This window comes from Erythranthe guttata, chromosome 7, assembly GCF_056151865.1.
Source record: "Erythranthe guttata isolate IM_541 chromosome 7, IM_541, whole genome shotgun sequence".
Lineage (NCBI taxonomy): Eukaryota > Viridiplantae > Streptophyta > Magnoliopsida > Lamiales > Phrymaceae > Erythranthe > Erythranthe guttata.
In genome coordinates, this window is record NC_142539.1 from 4,039,862 (window position 1) to 4,062,230 (window position 22,369).

General features: G+C 36.6%; 3 protein-coding genes across 3 annotated transcripts; 1 reads left to right on the top strand and 2 right to left on the bottom strand.

Moving 5' to 3' along the window:
* The first annotated feature begins 613 nt into the window (after nucleotides 1–613).
* On the top strand, nucleotides 614–6,382 carry LOC105964638 (F-box protein PP2-B10-like). The gene is made up of 4 exons (XM_088820785.1): nucleotides 614–715; nucleotides 1,747–2,040; nucleotides 5,193–5,302; nucleotides 5,738–6,382. The coding sequence occupies exons 2-4, from the start codon at nucleotides 1,762–1,764 to the stop codon at nucleotides 6,195–6,197; spliced, it is 849 nt and encodes a 282-aa protein (XP_088676911.1). The 5' UTR covers nucleotides 614–715; nucleotides 1,747–1,761; the 3' UTR covers nucleotides 6,198–6,382.
* A 442-nt stretch (nucleotides 6,383–6,824) lies between these two features.
* PTAC5 (plastid transcriptionally active 5) lies at nucleotides 6,825–11,252 on the bottom strand. The gene is made up of 7 exons (XM_012989136.2): nucleotides 10,772–11,252; nucleotides 8,759–8,974; nucleotides 8,586–8,681; nucleotides 8,334–8,438; nucleotides 7,535–7,766; nucleotides 7,244–7,281; nucleotides 6,825–7,010 (listed from the first exon to the last, which is right to left on the bottom strand). The coding sequence occupies exons 1-7, from the start codon at nucleotides 11,123–11,125 to the stop codon at nucleotides 6,921–6,923; spliced, it is 1,131 nt and encodes a 376-aa protein (XP_012844590.2). The 5' UTR covers nucleotides 11,126–11,252; the 3' UTR covers nucleotides 6,825–6,920.
* Nucleotides 11,253–12,490: 1,238 nt separating this feature from the next.
* Nucleotides 12,491–16,467, bottom strand: PMP (putative type 1 membrane protein). Its single transcript, XM_012989138.2, has 11 exons — nucleotides 15,935–16,467; nucleotides 15,666–15,740; nucleotides 14,540–14,632; nucleotides 14,353–14,428; nucleotides 14,165–14,260; nucleotides 14,010–14,080; nucleotides 13,822–13,929; nucleotides 13,598–13,735; nucleotides 13,404–13,509; nucleotides 12,996–13,201; nucleotides 12,491–12,849 (listed from the first exon to the last, which is right to left on the bottom strand). Exons 1-11 carry the CDS (start codon nucleotides 16,001–16,003, stop codon nucleotides 12,781–12,783), a joined length of 1,107 nt encoding a protein of 368 aa, XP_012844592.2. The 5' UTR covers nucleotides 16,004–16,467; the 3' UTR covers nucleotides 12,491–12,780.
* Between the last annotated feature and the right edge of the window lie 5,902 nt (nucleotides 16,468–22,369).

A 22,369-nucleotide genomic window follows, 5' to 3' on the forward strand; every position in this document is an offset into this window, starting at 1 on the left:
GACGAGAGGCACGCAAAACTAAGGTTTTCGAAGTTGGAGGCAATCCTCTTCTAATTTGGAAGTGAAAGAGAAAATGTTTGTGAATGGGGTATTGAGGGAGTGTAGAAGATGGTATGGATATTTATGTCATTGCACCCGTAGAGCTAACCGTGTTAAGTGTGACTGTTGTAAATTTGACTAAAACCCGCTATATTGACGCAATTGAACGAGTACATAGGACAAAGTGATATAATTGATGAAATTACCCATTATTTATATTCATATGTAGTCGCCGCCAGGCCTGCCATTCACAATAGCCGCCCCCATAACCAACCCACCGTACCCTCTGCCGCCACGTGACACTTAGATAGGTAAAAAAGAAAAAGAAAAAGAAAGAAAAGGAGAGGAAAAATAGAGAAATAAGAAATAAATGTTTTATTAATTATATTAATTAGGGTATTTGTAGGTTAAATAAAAATCAAAGGATGAATGTCAAATTTTATTTAAACTTAAGGATTTAATTAAAATGTTTTATTTAAACTTATCCCCATATCTAATTAAGCTTGATTTGAGGGGAGTCAAACATAAATAATCTATTATTTTGTGTGTTACCTCAATTAAAATACTCTTTTAAATCTAATCAGCCAAAAAAAAAAAAGGAAAAAAAGAAAACCTAAAAGAATTAACGTGCAAACCCTCAGATCAATTGTGGATTGACAAACTACATATCAACAAGGTACGCTTCGGATCAAACCCTTCTTTATTATTTATTTGATGACTCAATATATACTTGCGTCATATCATATATGATTGATTATTCCAGTTTCATTAAATTCTCCTGTTTTATTTGAAATATGTTTTTCATGGATTCTTTTTTTCTTTTTTTTCTTTTTTCTTTTTTGAGTAGGGTTTAAACAAAACAAAAAAAAAAAAAAAAAACTATACTGAAAAATCCCCCCATTAAGACTAAGGACTGTGAATTAGTTTCAGAACAGAACATATTCCCAACGATGGATAGAAGGATTTGGGGAAGTGATTTCAAATCCATAATAACAAATCCCTTCGACTTGTTTTAATTGAGGGATTTGGGGAGAGATTTGATTTCAGATTTTGGAGTCATTTGAAATCCACCAAAAACAACTGAAAAAGAGGGGTGGGGATTTGAAATCCATCTCCAAATCCCTCAATCCAAACAAGTCCAAGTGATTTGTTATTATGGATTTGAAATTCCTCCTCCAAATCCCTCCATCCAAACGCACCCTAAAAGTTGATTATATAAAAGGTGGTTAATGCAAATAAAAAAAAATAAAAAAAAATAGGGCATATTACGAACACCCCAGAGTTATTGTCAAAACTCAAATTACGAAAAATCCCCTCCTGTTTGGGTAATTATAGTCATCCATCGACTATGTATATTATCTTACGAAAAAACCCCTTCAGAGGTAAATTTAGTGATGTTAAATCGGTAAAAAACTGAACCGAAATTTGGGTACGCCAACATTTCATATTGTTTACCGAATTGAATATACGATTTGGTTCGGTTAATAACCGAATTACATACATTTTATGTAAAAATATTTAAAATGAGAGGGTGGTTGTAATTACCCAAATAAGAGGGATTTTTTCGTAATTTGGCCATACCTTAGGGGTGGCCGTAATTTGTCCTAAAAAAAATAACATGATGACTTTTGTAGCATTCAATTATTCAAATATATATAATATCAGGCAATTTTTCTTTTTATTAACTGGTACTTGTTCACGGCAAAGGTCGAATAAAGAAACATGTCTACTACAAACTACGAAAACTGGCAGAGACTGTTGAGAGCCGTTCGATTTCGAGAGCTAGACAAGCAAATGATGTGCTTAAAATCCAAAGAATCTCCATTATCTAGTTTCGATCTCGGTTACAACACGACTTCCGCAATAATCGACGATAATAATCCGCAAAAGAGAAGTTTACTAGCGATGAACTTCTTGGGTTTAGGTCTCGACCACAGTAAATGGAAGTCGATGCTCCCAACCGATAAAGATGAACTAGTATGGACTTCAAATTTTTCGGTGGTGAGACTTTTTTTCGATACATACATACATACATACATATATATATATATATATATATATATATATATATATATATATATATATATATATATATATACTAGGCAGGTGCACGTGCGTTGCACGTGTCTAGTTAATTCTTTATTTTTTATATTGAATTTTGTATAATTATCCTAATATAATATTACAATTTTAAACATCTTAGGTAAATAGTGTAAATTTAACACGAGATTTTAGTTTAAATTTTTCAAATTTTAGATTTCATGCTATGTCCATAAACTATCTGGAAAATGAAATGAATCAAATTTTCCATTTCGAATCTCATACCACAGTCCGAGCAAATATTTTAGAACATGCTATCGTTCAATTCAAAATTTTCTAAAATGCTTGTAACACATATATTATAAATGTATTTAACATAGTACATATCAAAGATATTAAGAAATGAGCAATTTTCTAAACTCCTCAGCGCAATAATACCTTTTCAAATCAAGACAATTATATTTCCGAATGTTGCTAAAGTCCATCAGGTACCTTAGTTAGAGATTAGACAGAAAATAGTTATCTTAGACTGTAAATACATTATCATCCTCCATCTCATATATCCTCAAAACCACATCCACTTAAAAAATTGCCTTTCTTCCATTTTTTTGCCTCTCCTTACTGGCCCCTGACAGCTGACCACCTATATTCCGCCACAACATCATTGGAAAAATCTTATTTTCATTTAAGGTGTCTATTTCAGTACAAATTTTCTAACTAAATTGTCCATTTTTCATCCTAACCTATCTATTTTCAGTCTAACTCTCCAACTATCTATTTTTAGTCTAAGATGTCTATTGTCAGTCTAAGTTGTCCGACTAATCTGCCGCGAAGGACTTTAAGAAAATTTAAAATACTCAGGCAGATTGTTAGCTATACAAAATATTTGAGGGATTTTTAGCAAATTTTATGAAGAAAACATTAACTTTCAAATCCATAATTTAATTTATGCAAATAATATATTTCTATCTACATGAATGATCCAACGAACATATGTACATTGAACTACTAAGGAAAATAATATTTTCCATCAAACCATTTAATGTTGGTTTATTGTTAAAATAAAAATATATTTAACTTACTTTTTTTCATGAAAAATATATTTTATTAGGGCTCAACATTGTCTTTAAAGTTTTAATCATTATGGATTAATAATTAATTTCAGGTATATATTGTTTGAACAAAGTTATAGTGATACATATACCACTAAATATTCTTTTATATCAACAATTTATTACTTTGTAACATAGATTTATTTGATAATTAATTGTCCCTCTCTACAGTTATTGCATAATATAACTTATATTTCCTTCCTTTTTAACTAAGTACATACTTTAATAATTCAAAATATACAAAAATCAATGTATACATAAATTTAAATTTAAAAGTACAAATAATTCTAAGATTTTTAAGATAGTGTATAATGTTAACATGGACCTCAATGCACATAAGTTAATTGCTTTCATACATGTATCTAGCTAGATAAAAAAAACACATAAATTTGCTACAGTAGCTAATGATTCGATGGATCTCTGGACAATGCCAACTATGGAAATGACAACAATTAACTATTCTAGCAAAGAGCTTGTATATCATTAATAAAATACTTACAAAACAGTATTGACACCAGTGTTTCTCTAAGGCTTGTGTGCTAAAATATGTGACGTAAATAAGTTGATACGGAATAACGTCTCAAAATATGGATTTGTTCAGGATATGCCTTGTGCTTGAGTTTCTCGAGAGGTCGATGACTGAAAAAATTCAATGTTTTAAAGGTGGGGATACATGATTTTTTTTATAGGAAATCAGTAAAGCAATGCCATTAAAACTTCTCTGTTATAATAATGAAGTATAGGATGACATAAAGATCACGATCACGAATCACGATCACGCACCTAAATCACCTTAGCAGCTCTGCAAAGATTCCTACTTTAGCTGTAAGGTTTTTATATTTTCGTCTTTTTAGATTCTTAAATTCCATTTTCAGCATATCTAAAAAAAGCTGGAAACAAAATAATGAATTGCATTGACCTAAAAAACATAAGAATGATACAGAGTCATGTTTAGTACTGTTACCTAATACTTAAATTGTACATGCAAAAGGGAAAAAAATAGCACACTACATAACTGGATTTTTGGTGAGCACACTTTACTGAAGAATGTATATATAGTAGATAAATTTTTTTCTTATCGAATCCATTTATGTAGCATTGATGCAGCGAACGTCTTTATGTAGTAATTGAACATAATTTTTTTTTTCAATACTATACAATCTGATTGTAGAAACACGAATGTTAACGTACAACTAAGTGTCTGTAGCCCGTACAAAAGAATGGAGAGCCTTCTTTTTTTGCCCTGGCCAGAATACAAAAGGTTTATACTGGTGCATAATATATTCGATAAAAGATGGTATTGAAACGTTGCTTTGAAATGAATAAAGAAGAATTTTATCGGTTACACATAAACATTATTGTTTAGAAATTATTATCACTATTTTTTTAATTATTATTACCAGATTATTTAAGTCAAGGGAGAAAGGACTAAAAGTCTGGAGGTAAGTCAATTCTCCTGGCAGTGAGGAGTATTATTATTTTATTATTGTTACATTATTATTATTATTATTATTATTATTATTATTATTATTATTATTATTATTATTATTATTATTATTATTATTATTATTATTATTATTTTATTATTAATGAATGAGTATTAATTATACTACCCAATAATTATCCTTGAATGCTTTAGAACCGTATAAGTTACATATTGGTGTTGATGTTTGATAATTTCTATTATTATTAAATAATATGATATTACCTATTTATCCCCGCATGCCCTTACCAGTTGCCTAATGAGAAGGGTTTTTTTGTCCTCACATAAAAGGGAAGAAACTCACCCATTATTCCTCCTTTTATAGATAGTATAGATATATATATATATTTTCGACTATATATATTACAAACCCACTATGTTAATTTTATTGCGTAAAACCTCCATCTGTTTCATTTTACCTTGCATGAAATCCTCGTTTTCCGTTAATAATTATCGCGCCATTTACCTTATTTTTATGTTCGTGCAAAACCCGTAATAAATTGCAATTTTCGGAACAGAGATTTTTCCTCGACAAATATGGAAGGAATTGTTTCTTGTTTGGAGCCTACTCAAGACCTGGAATTTCACCTCAACCTGGCTACCAGTTTATTCGTTACCCTAACTCCAGGTCTTTAATATGTGCTTAAATCTTAGTTATCCCTTATTCGATTTTTTTCGGGAAAAATACAGTTTTCATCCCTCAAGTTTGCGCAAATTCCACATTTGGTCCCCATGTTCCCGAAAAACACATTTGGTTCCTCGTGTTTCAAAAATTCAATACTTTTAGTCTTTTCCGTCAATTTTTCGTTAAAACTAACGGAATCAAATGTTTTCCCGTCACTACATAACTGACAGATCGACGGTAAATTGATGGAAATGACCAAAAATGTCAATTTATTGAAACATGAGGAACCAAATGTGTCTTTTTTTTAATATGGGGGACCGAATGTCAAATCGTTGCAAACGTGAGGGATAAAAACTGTAAATTTCCCGATTTTTTTTCATTATTCAAGATGATGCTTCTTTTTTTCCAATTTTTTTTCTTGTATCTTGGTCTTTGCAGATTCCCATATGTGGTCGAGCTTCAAAATACATGGGGGGTGGATATCAGTTGCCGAATAAGAGCACGGTTGTTTTCACCGGAGACGATATACGTAGTATATCTTTTGATCGGTTACAGTTATAAGGACGAAAGAGCTCCTCAAAAAGCGCTTTCGTTCGTCGGAATCGACGAAGGTGTATGGGAGTACGGTTATTCGAAAGAGCTAGCAAGGATTGTGGAGTTTGGCCGGAGCAAAGAGAGACCGGATAGATGGAGGGAAATTGAAATCGGAAAATTCTATACCGGTTTGGAGGAAGATCGGAACGTGGGAGAAGTTAGCGATGTGCTCGTGCAATTGCTCGGGAGTACCGGATATGTTATCGAAGGGATTGAGTTTCGACCTTTGGATGAAGATGAAGAGAGAGTGGAAAATCTTCCGGAGGAACTTTTTTCGGATTTAAGGGTTTCGGAAAACATATAATGTGGTACGCTTGTTTTTCATCGCATTTAAGTAACTTTTGATTTTTAGAGTTCTTGAAAAGCAATTCTAAATTTGCTTCTAAAGAAAAGAGTAAGTTTAATGTATGGAATTAAGAGCTTAAAGATTTTGAAGTTCTTTCTAAAATGGTTTCCTCCAAACGAGTTGAGTGAATCTGCTATTATGTACTCCTTCTGTCCCACAATATTTGCTCGGTAATACAGCAAGGCGAGTTGTTATTGATTAGCTAGACTAAAAAAGTAGAGTACAGTGGAACTTCGATAAATTAATAGCCTCGATTAAATATTAGTTTCCCCCGGTTCCGACTTGGTGAAAACATGTTAAATTATTAATTCAATAATTTAATAATTCACTAAATTAATAAAATTTCCATAATCCCGACTGTATTAAATTATAGAGGTTTAACTGTGTAGTTGCACTTGCAGCCATTGTAAACATTGCGGTGTCGATATCGACTTGGCTTAGCCAGCTGCGTTAGCATCATCAAGTGCAAAATACGGGATTTGGTTGTCTTCTAGGTTAAGACTGATTGTTAGGGAGATTGTTTCTCGGAGCTTTCGAGTGTTGAGCTTTCATCGTTTGTAAGATCACATTACACAGACAAGAATATATGTTAATTAACCATTTGTAATAACATTAAAATCTATTTGAATATTCGTATATTCACAAATCAAAGATGTGTATATATACGTTTTTAGCGTTGGTTCATGTTTTCACCCCACAGAGATCGCATGCTACGAATCCAAGACCGATACAGTACGGACACTTTGCGCCTTCATCTACCCACTCCATAAACTGCAACATAATAACTCCATATCATTAGTATTTACCACATTATTTTTTTATTTATTATTTAAAAAAAAAATTAAAAAAAAAATAAACAAGTGTAAGAATTGCAATATCATGTTGTTTCTTGTTGAAGAAATCAAATTAAACACTGAACCCTTTTTTATGATTTTATACGGGATTTTTTCGTTCCTTTGGAACTGCAATAAAATCGAACTGCGATTATCGAAAGTTCATCTAACCTGTTCCTCAATGTTCGGCTCCCCAGTTCCATCGCATTCTGTAAAGAAAATGCAAATAATATAATCAGCAGCTAAAGCTGGAAAATAATTGCAATCTTATTCAAATTAAAAAATAAATCTTAATCCGATAAAGAAGCACTTGGTATTGATAAACTCGGAGAAAAAAATCAAAACACCAATTGATTTTTTTTTTTTAATATTATGCAGTTAATTATATATTGCGACTCGATTAACATTCCAAAACATGGATTCACGTATTTTTTCTATTAAAAAAAAAGATGGAAGTTATACCCATGCATAATAAACGGCCTTCTCCACGACAAGAAAGGCAATTGTTTTTAGCATTTCCACTTGTACTCTTGTTTGTAGTGTTTTTGCTACTTCCGGAAAGCCTCGAAGGATCTTCCCATCTATTTTCTCCGAGCAGAAATACTCTGTTATCAGACACGTATTCTCCTACAACACTCGGCTTAACTTCTGATACCTCTTTAACAGAAGCCGTAAATGGGGCTCCATTTGCACTCTTCCAGAAAACCAAAAAAAAATATCGAATTAGATAATATAAAAGTTACATCACTGCATTGTAAAGATTTTTAAAACAACGAATTATTCTTGATGGTTCGAAAAACGTCCTAACTAAGGTCACTCTTGAGGGGATAATATCTTTTCAGCAATCGAAATCAAGCCAATTTAAATTATTAATTCAATTACGACATTTTTTTGTAATAAATCGTTGTTTGGCCGAATGAGCCGGCAAGTAAATGTCTAACAATTCTTGTTTCGTACAATGAAAACAAGATACATATTGACGATTAATGTCTTATACTTCCTCGTTTTACATCCAAATTCACAAGAATCGAGATTGGGCTCGGTTATTTATATCCAATTTTGCTTTCCCTCCAACTATTTTTTTTTCCGAACCAATTATATCCTGATTAAACAGCTTTTTTAATTTTGGCGCAATTTAAAAAGGGGACGATGGTTTTATAAATTTGTTTTATTGGTGAGGAATAAGTTATCTTTATTGAGCCTATAGTTTTTGTTACATAGAATAGGAAAAGCATTACCAAATCAAGAAAATAGAACATACCTTCTCCGGATCAGTTGACTCGTATTCTTCGGTGCCAGAATTTCCGAATAACATCTCCAAAAGTTGGGCAGTCATAGTGCCATCTTCCGGTACTCCTACTGACGCCTGCCATTAAAAAAAAAAAAAAAAGAAAAAAAAAGGTGGCGGCAATATCTTAATCTTCAATTCTTCGATTCTACTCATGCAAAACAATAGCAACGGGGCATAAAAGAGATTATTATTATCTGAAATATTACTTGATATACAACGTACTTGCCAGGTTTTTACGGCACGAGCAGTTCCGCTAGCGAAGCTAGAAAATTCTATATCCTCTTCACCAGAGTAAAATCCGAGTTTCTGCAGAGCGTCCTATCAAAGACGAAATAAACTAGCATAAGCATAAGTTTCATATCGAAGAGCTAAATACTAATTGAAATCGAGCATACCTGCAATTCGCGTACTTCGTGTCCTTCCGATCCTACTCTCAAAGTTGCCCTTTTTTTTACTGTTTTCTTTTTATCTGGAATATTGATTACTTCCTTTACAACAACTTCTTCTTCTTCCATTTTAGCTGACTCGAACATTAGTGGCAAAGGCACAGCACTCGTCCCACTATCAGCTATTCTATTTACGCTCTTTGCAGAATCGCCCTCCTTCAGAACCTAAACCAAAACTGAAATATTCATCATCATCAAACCATGATGATAGTCATATCAATACATTCTAGTCGAAGGGTTTATAGTTTCGAGAAAAAATAACGTACCACACACCAAATACTATGTGGATATTACAATGATCCAATTTTAATACTTGTAGCAATCTAGCCTAATCACCTACAAAATACAACCCAATGCATACACACACACACACACACACACACACACACACACACACACACATATATATATATATATATGATTGAGGTAAAGCAGCGATGGTGGTAACGTTTGATCCACTGGTAAAAAGGGTTATTTTTCAATAAATTATTCTATAATAACAACTTTTTTAAATGGGTAAAATTACGGTCTCCGAGGTAATGTCAAATTACGAAAGAAAAAATAAAACGTCTTCTGTTTGGGTAATTACAACCACCCATTAACTATGAATATTCTTATACGTTCACCCTTATAAAAAGAAATTGAACCCTCCAAGAATACGAATCCAACACTTGGACTTGATTGACAGTATAATTAAGGTGTATTAAATGTTAGGAGTTTAAGTTTGAAGCCCGTGATTAAAAACGGGCCCAAATTTTTAATCAAGCATATTGTTTATATTGCGTCCAACCTCACCCATACCGGTACAAGGAAGGGCAAGTCCACCCTCAATTTATAATTTTTCCCCTATATTATATTTGTATATCTATTTAGCCCACCCAATTTTTATTAATTAGCCCAGCTAAAATATAAATTAATGCAAAAAAAAAACCCTAAACTTTATTAATTAGTCCACCAAAATCAAAATTAATGCAAAAAAAGGTCTTTCCTTTTTTTCTTTTCCTATTTTCTTTTTGTCACAAAAAAGTCTAGGGCTGGCATTTGGGATCGGGATTCGGGATCCCGTCCCGTCCCGAACGGAATTTTACGATTTGGGACTAAAACTTCGGGAATTCGGGATCGGGATTAGGAACAAATACGGGATCGGTATTCGGGAGTTGGTTCAATCCCGATCGGGATATTTTAATCCCGAATTAGGAATAAAAGAAAAAAAAAATTAATTAAAAAAACACAAAAACACACACACACACACACACACACACACACACACACACACACACACACACACACACACACACACACACACACACATATATATATATATATATATATATATATATATATATATATATATATATATATATATATATATATATATATATATATATATATATATATATATATATATATATATATATATATATATATATATATATATATATATATATTCAAGTTGGTTTGGTTTAGTGTATAAAATAATACTAATGGAAAAAAAATGCAATATACTTACTTTGTAGGCAAAAATATGGGATTTCCCGATCCCAATCCCGAATTCCCGAAATATTTCGGTATACCGATGATTTAATAATATGGGACGGGATTGTGATTTAAAATTTCTATCCCGAATCCCGAAATCCCAATCCTGAAAATCCCGAATTCCCGAAATCCCGTCCCGAACTCACCCCTAAAAAAGTCCTAAAAAAAATCAGGGCGCTGCCCCGAATCCCCAAAAATTGAAGCTCGCAATGTAACAAATTCCTGGACCCGCGACTGAGTACAAGGATTGTATAATCATAACATCCAAACATAAGATAATCACATATTAGGTCACCATGGACAATGTAATCTTATCCGGTTTAATCAATGTTATCAATCCAATCAATTGTTCCCAAACGAGCCGTAATTTTAAGTAAAATTAAACCTCGTGAAGAAAAAAAAAAAGGTCGACAAATTATATATTACCTGCATCAATTTAGCAATAGTTGCAACAGTTTCGGAAACAGGTAAACCCTGAAGAGAATTGAGGCGCTGAAGCTCTTGGATTTTGAGCTTAAGGCTGCTTATCTCTTGCAGCAGAATTTGGCGCTCGGCGTTCCATCGGGACTCCTCCCTCAGCCACCGCTGCTCCTCCCTCAACCACCGCTGCTCCTCCCTCAGCCACCGCGCCTCCTCCCCGATCGGATTTTGGTCTGACGGCGAAAATGAGAAGCATATGTGGGATTTGGAGAAGGGCCTGTACGAAACTGCGAGAAATTGGGGCTTTTGGAGGAAAGGCAGTGTGAGATTTGAACTCACAGGTAGTATCGACGACAACATTTTCCGATTCACTGTGTGTGTGTGTGTGTGTGTGTGTGTGTGTGTGTGTGTGTGTGTGTGTGTTTTGGGATTCTGAAGAAGCTGTGGAGATACCAGATATGGTGGGTTTTAGGGAGAAGATATTTACAAATAATTTTAACGGTTGATTTTTTTTTTTTTTGTTTTTTTTTTTTTTTTTAATTACAATTGAGAAATGGTAAAAGGGGCCCAATGAGAATGAAATAAACATGAACTATACTTGGGATGGCGGGAAAATCCTAAAAAAAAGTTGGTTGATTTTCGATATTTTAGAAGTTGTTGAAAATTAGACCAAGCTACTTGATCCGATTATTCGTTAAAAACTCCATTTGAGCTCGAATTATTAATTTAACGAAATCAAAATTGAACACATGTTTATGTTTGATAAATTATGAAATTCGGCTTGAGCTCGAATTCGATCAGAAGAAAAATGATGAAGTGTGTACAAAATAGTCAAGGTACACGGGGCTTGATTAGTGTGTGTTCAACTCGACTTGACCAAAGTCCACTGAAAATCAAGGTTCTAAACAGCAGTTCACGGGTCCGAGGCGGTTAGGGACCGCCATACGATCAATCGGCGAGGCGGTGTTAATCAGAGATAAATCGAAAATAAATCGATTTTTAGATTTAGTGTAATATATTTCTAAATATTATTTGTAAATACTCAAAACATATACTAAAAATATTTAAACATGATTATATCCCCACCGCCGCCTGCGGCCGCCACCGAGCACCCTCTCTGTAGCGTTGGAAAAGTGCAACTTGTTTTGGGTCAGTAAGTTTTGGTCAGATTCTTCTTTCTTACTAGGGGTGGTGACTTGGTTCGATTTGGTTTCGGTTAAAATCAATTGGGTTTAAATTTGGTAAGAGAAAAAAAAAAAAAAAAAAAAAGATTTATTTTTGCGATTTATTGGCCCGATATATTGTTTTGACCCGCCACAAACCGCCTCATCGTCCAAAAACTAAATTTTCAAACCACCTCACCGATATTACTGCCGATATATCGGCCACCACCAATATTTAGGACACTGCTAAAAATCAATAAAACTTGAACAATCATGTAATCGGCTCGAATCACTTATCCACAAATAGATGTTCAATTGAACTACCCTATAAAGAACGTAATCGGACAAATAACATTATCTGCAGCACACACAAATCAAATTTAGCTCTATATTTCGATACAAGATGTTTCGAACTCAAGAATAGAATGTAATACTAACAAATTCAAATGTCGAAATCGAAAGGCAACAAATTTTGGATGAGGGTAATAGAACCCAAAAAATATACTTCACATCAACTGTCTTCACCATCTCGATACACGGTAATAAAAAAAAACAAACAATATAGCACAATCATTTCCAACTTCCAAATTTCCAAATTTCTCCTCCAGATTTCGAGGTTTATCTCCAATCGTGATTAATACATTTTATTCCAAGTTTGAGCTACCACTAAATAAATAATCAAACAAAAGCACGTAAAAACTACATAATCACAACCCGAGAAATCGAAAAAGTCACAAGCAAATTGACTGGATCCACAATCACAGATTTTTAATCTCATCTGCATGAAAAAATTTCATGGCAACCTTGCCCTCAAGTATTCGATTGAAGAGGATAAACTGCCACCCTGGATATTCAATCGAGCTTGACATTAGAATATAGAAGGGTGTCTTTGGTGATTGGCATGTACATAAGGAAGTAGATCTGCAGTCAATCCAAAAAAGAAGACACGATTAGTTGATGTTCGAACAATGTGTTTGTCGTGTCATAGGATGCATAAAAATAATTACTAATCGAGGCTAATTTTAACAAAATCCTTTGATAGTATTGATTATGAAAAGAGACTTTACCGCCAAGTAAGTGGCGATTAGAAGGATGATTCCGGTTATCCAAGCCAAGGCTGTTCTAACAAACACGATTTCTGCGATTTTGGTGAATTCAGCAGAGGCTTCTTCTGTTTCCGCCATCGAACGAGCAGACGGTCGAGAAGTTGCTGTTATGTCGAAAACATTCTTCGACTCTGACCCGACATGAGCAATGACTCCAACAAGTTGTCCTGCCATATAACAGATAATATTAATTTTTTTAAGACAAGAATATAACTGATAATATTTGTTATGCAAGCAGAATAATATCAATCTTCAAATGGAAAAACATTCTCCATATTCGTGCAGATTGCTAAAAGTTTCCTTAACACGTGATATTTCATTTGCATATACTAAACTCATTCACAGAAAAGTAGTTCAGCATTAAAAAACCTTCGTATGCTGCCTGCAAGGAATCGAATGCCTGTGAGATGCAATTGACAAATAGTTCTAATCCTCTTTGTGTGATGCCTTCTTTTCCATAACGATCTTCTAAAGCCTGAGAAAGATCGAATAAACTGATAAGCATAGAACCGCAATAAACTAATTAATTAAAATTTAGCAAGTTATTTTTTCTACAATTTTACCTTGATTCCATCAAATCTCCCACTGATTAGCATTGCTGGGCTGTGCTCGTTTATTGCCAAGACTTCATGTATCTTCTTTGCCTTTTTAATATTATTAATGAGGGATACAAGACCCGTTGTGAACTCTCTGTCGGCTCTCTGTAAAATTCAAAATAAAATCTTTCAGAACTTTTTTCAGGAATATAATAATTAATGCAACATTCAAACTGTTGTATTTTGGGAACCTCTGACAAATGAAGTCTCAGAAAGGCACCGTTTGCCATGGGAATGACTAACTCTCCATTCAAAGGGCCGGATGCATCTTCAACATATGATCCACCCAACTCGGATGCCTGAATACAGAATCCAAACATCCTATCAATAAAGCTTAAGTAAAAGGAGAGGGAGAGAGAGAGAGAGAGAGATGACGAACAAAATCATTTAATTCACTGTCAGAACATTCGGCATCACTTGACACTTCATTCAGGACCAACGAATCTTCATCTGCATACATAACGAAATAGGTTAGTCAAGGATTTGATGATGTCACGACACAGGGATAATTTAGCATCCACAAAGGTGAGTCACCTGTCCACTGAATGTCCACTCTTTGATTACCATCAACCTTGATTGTCAGAGCACGACTAAATGCAGATTTCTCTGAGTCCGAGATAAGTTGAGAGTCTGTATACGTAACAGCATTCAGTGACTACTTTTACAACAAACAGAATAACTACTGACTGCAGTTTGTAGGCATTTTAGTTTAAGCAGCATACCTTCAGCTCCTGTAACTTCAAGCATAAACACGGCACGAGGCTTATCAAACGGTTTAGGCATAAGAACCTCATTTAGCTGGAAAACGAAAAGTCAGTAAACGTGGATAACTTACAACAGATATAGATAAATATTATAAAAAAAATAAAAAAATAAAAAGGGTGAAGTATCACAGTTATAATATTGAACCTTGGCTGAGCTAGCAGCACTAAGTGTAGGAGGTAAGGAGCCAAGTAACACTGATGCAGTAGCACCAATTTCAGATGGTGAAAGTGAACCAATCTGCATAAATAACAATGCAATCACCAATCCATCCTTCCAATAAAACAATTCAAATCCATGTAATGAAATGCAAAACAGCGTGAAATTTAAGGAGGACACATCAATTTTACTTTTCAAGTGATGTATATTACAGACATATGAGGCCATATCTTAGTTGCAAGTTGCAACTGAACACAAGCACATACTAAGGTAATGATCGACTGGAAATAGCACCTGTGGATTTTTTTTTAAAGATACATAACAAAATCAAAACCAATCCCTCATCACAGCGCTCAGCTCCATAGCATAGCATACATATTCCGCAGTATAATTTCCCATGGTTTATGGATTTTCTACACAAATTCCGCAGTTCATCAAACTTGTGTTCCTTCACTCTATCACATTTCTACAAAACAAGCCTCTAAACCTAAGGTTCTATCTCTTAAGTTATCACAAACCGTGTTGCAGATTCTTTCTAACTAGAAGATATGAAATGCAACAAGTTACATGCAATTGCCTAGCACATCCATACTTTAGAATGAACCTTTAAGTTAGCATACCTCCATATTAGAAATTTTGTCAGCTCAATCACTCACACTAAGTCAAAAGGTAAAGACCATAAATCCAAATCCAACGGGATACCCAATGATCAACTACAAAACGAGATTTTGAGAACGGCAACACATTGGCACATAAGTTATATCAACGGGAAAAAAGCTCCAAACTTGGGTAAATCTTCAAACGAGAAAAGCTTCCGTATCATCAATCTTAAAGGCTTTGGTTTTATCGCAGGTCAATGGCTCTATTTGCAGAATTCCATCGAAAAAGCAGCCAATCAAATGCAGTCAAAAGGTAATAAGTAGATTATCGAAGTTTTTTTCAAAACTTCAACTAGTCACCACAACTCTCTGTCTCTCTCTCTCTCTTCCAATTAATTTCTCATTAAACTTCTAAGAAATCCAGAGGCTACAGCTAAAGTATGTGGGATGAAATAAAAACAGAAATTCCCAAAAGAATAACATAACGCCAACATTTAATTAATCAGAACAATTACCTCAGATGATGGATGGCGAAGATACTGGCGGGTAGGGCTATCAAGGAAAACAACCGTGGAATCCCCAAAAATCACCTGAAACAAAATCAAATCAAAATCCCTAATCAAGTCACAATTTTTGCAATCAACAATCATATATCAGAATCGCCAATCAGATCCTACATATTCACAATTACACGTCTAATTTGTGTGTAAACAATTGGGTAAGTGCTTCAATTGGTGCGTGAGAGAGAGAGAGAGAGAGAGAGAGAGAGAGAGAGAGAGCAGACCTTGGGATGGATAGAGAGAAGGGAGAAGATGAACAGAAGAGTGAGAGAAAAAGCTCTGTGCGTATCCATTCTAGAGAGAGAAAGAGAGAAGTTGTGAGCGTGTGATCTGTGTGTGGTTTAGAAGATCGAGATTCAGGAAGAAGATGATGAAGGGAGAAGAGTCGATACGACCACGTTTTTGGTTCCCGAGTTTGATTAACTAGTTTGATTGGATTTTAATATTAGCTTATTAAAATACCTAAACTATATTTTCTATCATGCACTTATTTTTCTAGGAAAATACCAAAAAGTCCCAATTCAAAACTTTTACACCCAAAAAAACCCTAAGAAAAAAATTCTACCTGAAAAGCCCCAAAATAAAAATAATCATACTAAAGTATCCCCTTCTCTAATAGTCTAAAATCCATCATAGACAAGAATGAAGGCAAGGAGAGAAACTAAATATGATCGTGCAAAAGAATTAAAAGCTTTCGAGGAAGAGAAAGCCGACGTGAAAAGAGTCGATGCAGGGTACAATTGTCAATATATTAATGCTTTTGGGAGAAGGGATTGGAGAGAACACTTGTCTATATATTGATCTTTTCTTTACATAGTTTTGATTTTCGTTTGGGCTAATGCACGCACGTTAAGAAAATTAATAAATGTGTATGAATTCTGGTAAAAAAATAATACAATAACTAAAATACCCATTTTCGTTAATTGTTTAACCGTTAATTTTATTTAAATAAATTGAGAACATTAAGGGTATTGATGATGCTAGTTAGTTAGATCACCTAGGGTAGTGTAGAAAATGAATTGGGAGAGCAAAGCGGATCAGTAGCTTGACAACTTGATGGTCCTAAGGTACCTGCGATCATAGAACACGTGAACTAGGCCGGGGGTTGATCCGGCGGAAACCCCTCCGACGCTCAAGTCAGACGTGCTGATAGTGGAAATAGTCCAGAGAATACAGTTAATAGTATTGCTCAGTTCATAGGACGTACCTTAATAAAATGAGTAAAACCTCTATTTATATGTCGTTTATTGGGTTTGGTTTGCTTTGTTGGGCCCAAGCCTTACTTGAAGGTGTTTGGGCCTCGGTGATATTAGTCTTCGATATTGGGCTCGTAGCCCAGTAGGTAAAGAAATTGTAGGCCCATTGGGTTGGCCCAATTAGGCATATCATTAAGCCCCCCACTCTCGAGTCGATGTGGGGGCCATGTTGTGATGGGTCTCAGATCGTGTCGAGAGTAAAAATTGTAGAAGTCGATCGTTGTCGTATGGCCTAATGGTATGCGAAAACGCGTTGGAGCGTGTGTCGGAGGGGCGTGAATGCGCGTTGGCGCGTAGCGCGACCAAGTTGTCGCGATGTGAGTTAATTGAGTCGTCGGTTTTGTCCCGCGACGATGTAGTAGCGAATTATCTCCTCGTGAGAGTTGTCTCGTCGTGGGGTAATAATGTTGATCAAGTTATCTCCTCGTGAGAGTTGTCTCGCGATAATGTAGTAGCACGGATCAAGTAATCTCCTCGTGGGAGTTGTCTCATGGGTAATAGAGTTGATCGAGTTATGTCATCGTGGAAGTTGTCTCACGATAATGTAGTAGCACGGAGCTAGTATTCTCCTCGAGTTGTTATTTTTCGACATTGTCAATGTTTTGACGCGTTGCTTATATGTGTTTACATATAGCCTTGTGCATGATGTACTTGAGGATGGGATCAGACTCTCAAGATTTTTTTTTATATGGGGGTTGCCCCTTGTTAGACCTCGTGGGTCTTAAGTATGTTTGGACCGTGGCCACGTTTTAATGAATGACCCATCGAAAACAAGTAGATAAATTTGAGTAATCAAGCTGGCCAAGCTATATAGATTCTCATAATATCTCTAAGTGCTTCTAGGGTTGTAATCGTGCTAACTTGAGCTTGCGATTATATGGTGAATTTCGGGCGAGTTGTCTCCTCATGGGAGTTGTCTCGCGGTGAGTAATATTATCGAGCGAGGTGGTTGCACGTGAGAGTTGTCTTGCAACGAATTTGTAGTGTCGAGCGAGTTGGCTCCTCGTGGGAGTTGTCTCGCTGCGGGTTGTAGTATCGAGCGAGTTGGCTCCTCGTGGGAGTTGTGTCGCTGCGGGTTCGTAGTGCCGAGCGAGTTGGCTCCTCGTGGGAGTTATCTCGCTGCGGGTTCGTAGCACCGAGCGAGTTGGCTCCTCGTGGGAGTTGTCTCGCTGCGGGTTCATAGTACCGAGCGAGTTGGCTCCTCGTGGGAGTTATCTCGTTGCGGGTTCGTAGTATCGAGCGAGTTGGCTCCTCGTGAGAGTTGTCTCGCTGCGAATTGTGGGACGGAGCGAGTGGTCTCCTCGTGGGAGTTATCTCGCTGTGGTTATGAGACCCGAGGGAGTTGGCTCCTCGTGGGAGTTACCTCGCAACGGGTTATAGGACGGAGCAAGTAGTCTCCTCGTGGGAATTATCTCGCTATGGTTTCGTAGACCCGAGGGAGTTGGCTCCTCGTGGGAGTTGTCTCGCTGCGGGTTGTAGGACGGAGCGAGTGGTCTCCTCGTGGGAGTTCTCTCGCTGCGGGTTGTAGGAAGGAGCGAGTGGTCTCCTCGTGGGAGTTGTCTCGCTGTGGCGGCTCCTCGTGGGAGTTATCTCGCTGCGGGTGGTAGTACTGAGCGAGTTGGCTCCTCGTGGGAGTTGTCTCGCAAGCCCCCCACTCTCGAGACGATGTGGGAGCGAAGTCGAAAGGGGTACCGGATCGTATGGAGAGTAGATTGGTGCTGTAGTCTTGCGTTAATCGTTGGCATGGCGTGGAGAAATATATATATTTTTTTTTCATTTGATAGCGAACGCAATTTGGTAGGTGCGTTAAAGAGCTCGCGCAATTTGGTGGAGCGAGTTGAAATTCTCGTGCGATTTGGTGAAGCGAGTAAATCTACGCGCAATTTGGTGGAGGGCGGTGAAAGTGTCGCGCGATTTAATGGGAGCGCGCAGTCCAAGGGTGCTTGGGAAAGCGCGCGCGCTCCAATTAATTTTTTTTTTTTTCTGTCCGCTGCGTGTACTCCATGCGCGCGTGCTGTGCACGCGCGCCAATTCTTTTTTTTGTTTTTTTTGCTGACGCGCGCGTGCACAGCACGCGCGCGCGTCAGGCGCGTGTTCTCCACGCGCGCGTGCTGTTCACGCGCGCCAATTCTGTTTTTTTTTTTTTTTCCTGACGCGCGCGCGCCCCGAGGGGCTTGGGTGATGGCTTGGCTTGGCTTACTTCTTCTTCTTTTTTATCTTCTTTTTTCTTCTTCTTCTTTGATTTTTTTTTCTTTTTTCTTCATCTTCTTCTTTTTTCTTTTTCTTTCTAATTTTTCTTTCTTCTCATCTTCTTCTTTTTTCTTCTTCTTCCTTATTTTTCTTTCTTCTCATCTTCTTCTTTTTTCTTCTTCTTTGATTTTTTTTTTCTTCATCTTCTTTTTTTTTCTTCTTCTTTCTTATTTTTCTTTCTTCTCATCTTTTTCTTTTTTCTTTTTCTTTCTTATTTTTCTTTCTTCTCATCTTCTTCTTTTTTCTTCTTCTTTTTTATTTTTCTTTCTTCTCATCTTCTTCTTTTTTCTTCTTCTTTGATTTTTTTTTCTTCATCTTCTTCTTTTTTCTTCTTCTTTCTTATTTTTCTTTCTTCCCATCTTCTTCTTTTTTCTTCTTCTTTGATTTTTTTTTTCTTCATCTTCTTCTTGTTCTTGGGTCTCGCGTGCGCGATTTTACCCCCCTTTTATTTTTTACTTTGGTGGTTGATGTTCACCCCTTGGGATGTTATATTTTTTGAGTAGGGAGATTATACTCGTCTCTTGAGATGTGATGTGAACCCACTTGGGGTTGAAAGGTAAGGGTGATGCCCAACCTTGGGATGGGTTAACTACCCACTGTAGGATGAGGCGCTCGAGACCTATGGTCTGAGGTGGATGCACACGGTTGTGTCGTTTGCTTCAGTGACAACACGAGTTGAAGTTTTCGCTGTCGTATGCTGGAGGTCCTTATCGGTTATCTGAACCGTTAGAGGAGCAAGTAGAAGTTGATATTGTTGAAGTTTCGGCGATCATACGCTGAAGGTCCTCTTCGTTATCTGAACCGTTCGAGGGGGCGGAAGTAGGCCCCCTGAGAGTCGATGACCAATGGCGAACAAAATATTTTGGGGGCACTATAAACCCCCAGGGAGTCGATAACCCTTGGCGAACGAAATATTTTGGGGGCAGATGTAAGCCCCCAGGGAGTCGATAACCCTTGGCGAGCGAAATGTTTTGGGGTCATTGTATACCACCAGGGAGTCGATAACCCTTGGCGAGCGAGATATTTTGGGGGCAGATGTAAGCCCCCAGGGAGTCGATAACCGTTGGCGAACGAAATATTTTGGGGGCAGATGTAAGCCCCCAGGGAGTCGATAACCCTTGGCGAGTGAAATATTTTGGGGGCAGATGTAAGCCCCCAGGGAGTCGATGGCGGTGGTGCCATAGGTGGCTCCACATGTGGAGCAGGTGTTGGTATCGCGTTGGGAGCATTTGCTCCCATCGTGGCGATATATTGGGTCACGGCCTCTGTGGCAGCGCGAGTTGAAGCTTCTGCTATCATGCGTTGGAACGCATCCTCGGTTATTTGAACCATTCGAGGGGCAGGGAGTGGTGGATCGACGAGTGGTGGGTCCCGAGGGGGGATCACCTGAACCTCGCGAGGCGGATCCATGGGACGTGGAGGAGGTGGCAAGCCAGAGCCTCCACGAGGTGGGAGGTCATTAGTTGTGTCATTTTTTCTCCGAGCTGACGCCTCAGGAGGATCTTGTTGGCTACGTGATCTGGTTTGCATCGTTCCCACAGACGGCGCCAAAATGATGATGCTAGTTAGTTAGATCACCTGGGGTAGTGTAGAAAATGAACTGGGAGAGCAAAGCTGATCAGTAGCTTGACAACTTGATGATCCTGAGGTACCTGCGATCATAGAACACGTGAACTAGGCCGGAGGTTGATCCGGCGGAAACCCCTCCGACGCTCAAGTCAGACGTGCTGATAGTGGAAATAGTCCAGAGAATACAGTTAATAGTATTGCTCAGTTCATAGGACGTACCTTAATAAAATGAGTAAAACCTCTATTTATATGTCGTTTATTGGGTTTGGTTTGCTTTGTTGGGCCCAAGCCTTACTTGAAGGTGTTTGGGCCTCGATGATATTAGTCTTCGATATTGGGCTCGTAGCCTAGTAGGTAAAGAAATTGTAGGCCCATGGGTTGGCCCAATTAGGCATATCAGGTATAATTGAGAAAAGTATAAGAAATGCCTAATTGAGATTCTTTAGTGACAAGTAATTTGAACAAAAAAGGTGTTCAAAACGACAAATATTATTGGAAGGAGAGTTTAAAAATGTATTAAATAAATAAATTAAAAAAAATGAGGATTTTGAGCTATTAAAAATTTAATGCTTTACTTATGAGTTATGACTAAAAAAAATTAGAAATTAGGTATATTTAGTCAATTTTTCCTTTAATAAAACTATTGTTAATTTAAAATTTATACATGTAAATTCTTGAATAAATACAAATGTTTATGTAAAAATGAGGTCAAGAGAAACCCACTTCAACATAACACATTGTAAATAATGGATTCTCTTGCATCTTTATGGGGTTAGTTCGGCAAGCATGAGCGGAATTCCCAAAAATGGCCCTAAGTATGAGGAGGAAGACCTGTTATGTAGTATGTAGGCCATGATAGATGCATCGAGTTAGAGGCCCAATAAAGTACCAAAAGGTTGAGGCAGACCTGCAACTCGCCAATAGGAAGCTCTTTAATACTGAACTAGCTAGTAACAAATTTTACGATAGGGAGCTTGTATGAAAGAAGTTCGTCGCTGGTTATCATGCTTGGAAGCGCGCTACCATGGAGTCTGCCTTCATGTCTCAAAATGCGTAAATGATAAAAGTGTGGTAGGTGGCAAGCTAATTGATAGACACTGGAAAATCATAGAATATATAGAAAAAAAAAATTATAAAATAGATAAGAAAATTTGTAAATCATGCTCGACAGATAAATATCTAGCATAAATCATGGACAAATCACGAGACCTAAAGACAGGAGATATCATCCTTAGGTCATCTATATGTACAAATGTAAACAGACGAGTAGGATTACATTTTGAATACACGCACAATCACAATAATACCTAACTATTTTTTTCGAAACGTCTTTGTCTTTCTCTTTTTTAATAGTATCAATCGCTAGTTAGCGCCCTTAAATTCTAGTGTTGGGTTATATTTACGACGATTAAATGAGACGTATTTAGAAAGGATTATTGAGGATGTAGATCTTCACCATTTCATCAAGACAAAAGTGCCATCACAACGCATGATTAATTATTGCTTGTCACATGTAGGGTCTTTCACTTTAGTGGATAAACTATTGATAAGTGAGATTGAATTTGATTGATAATTAATCAAAGA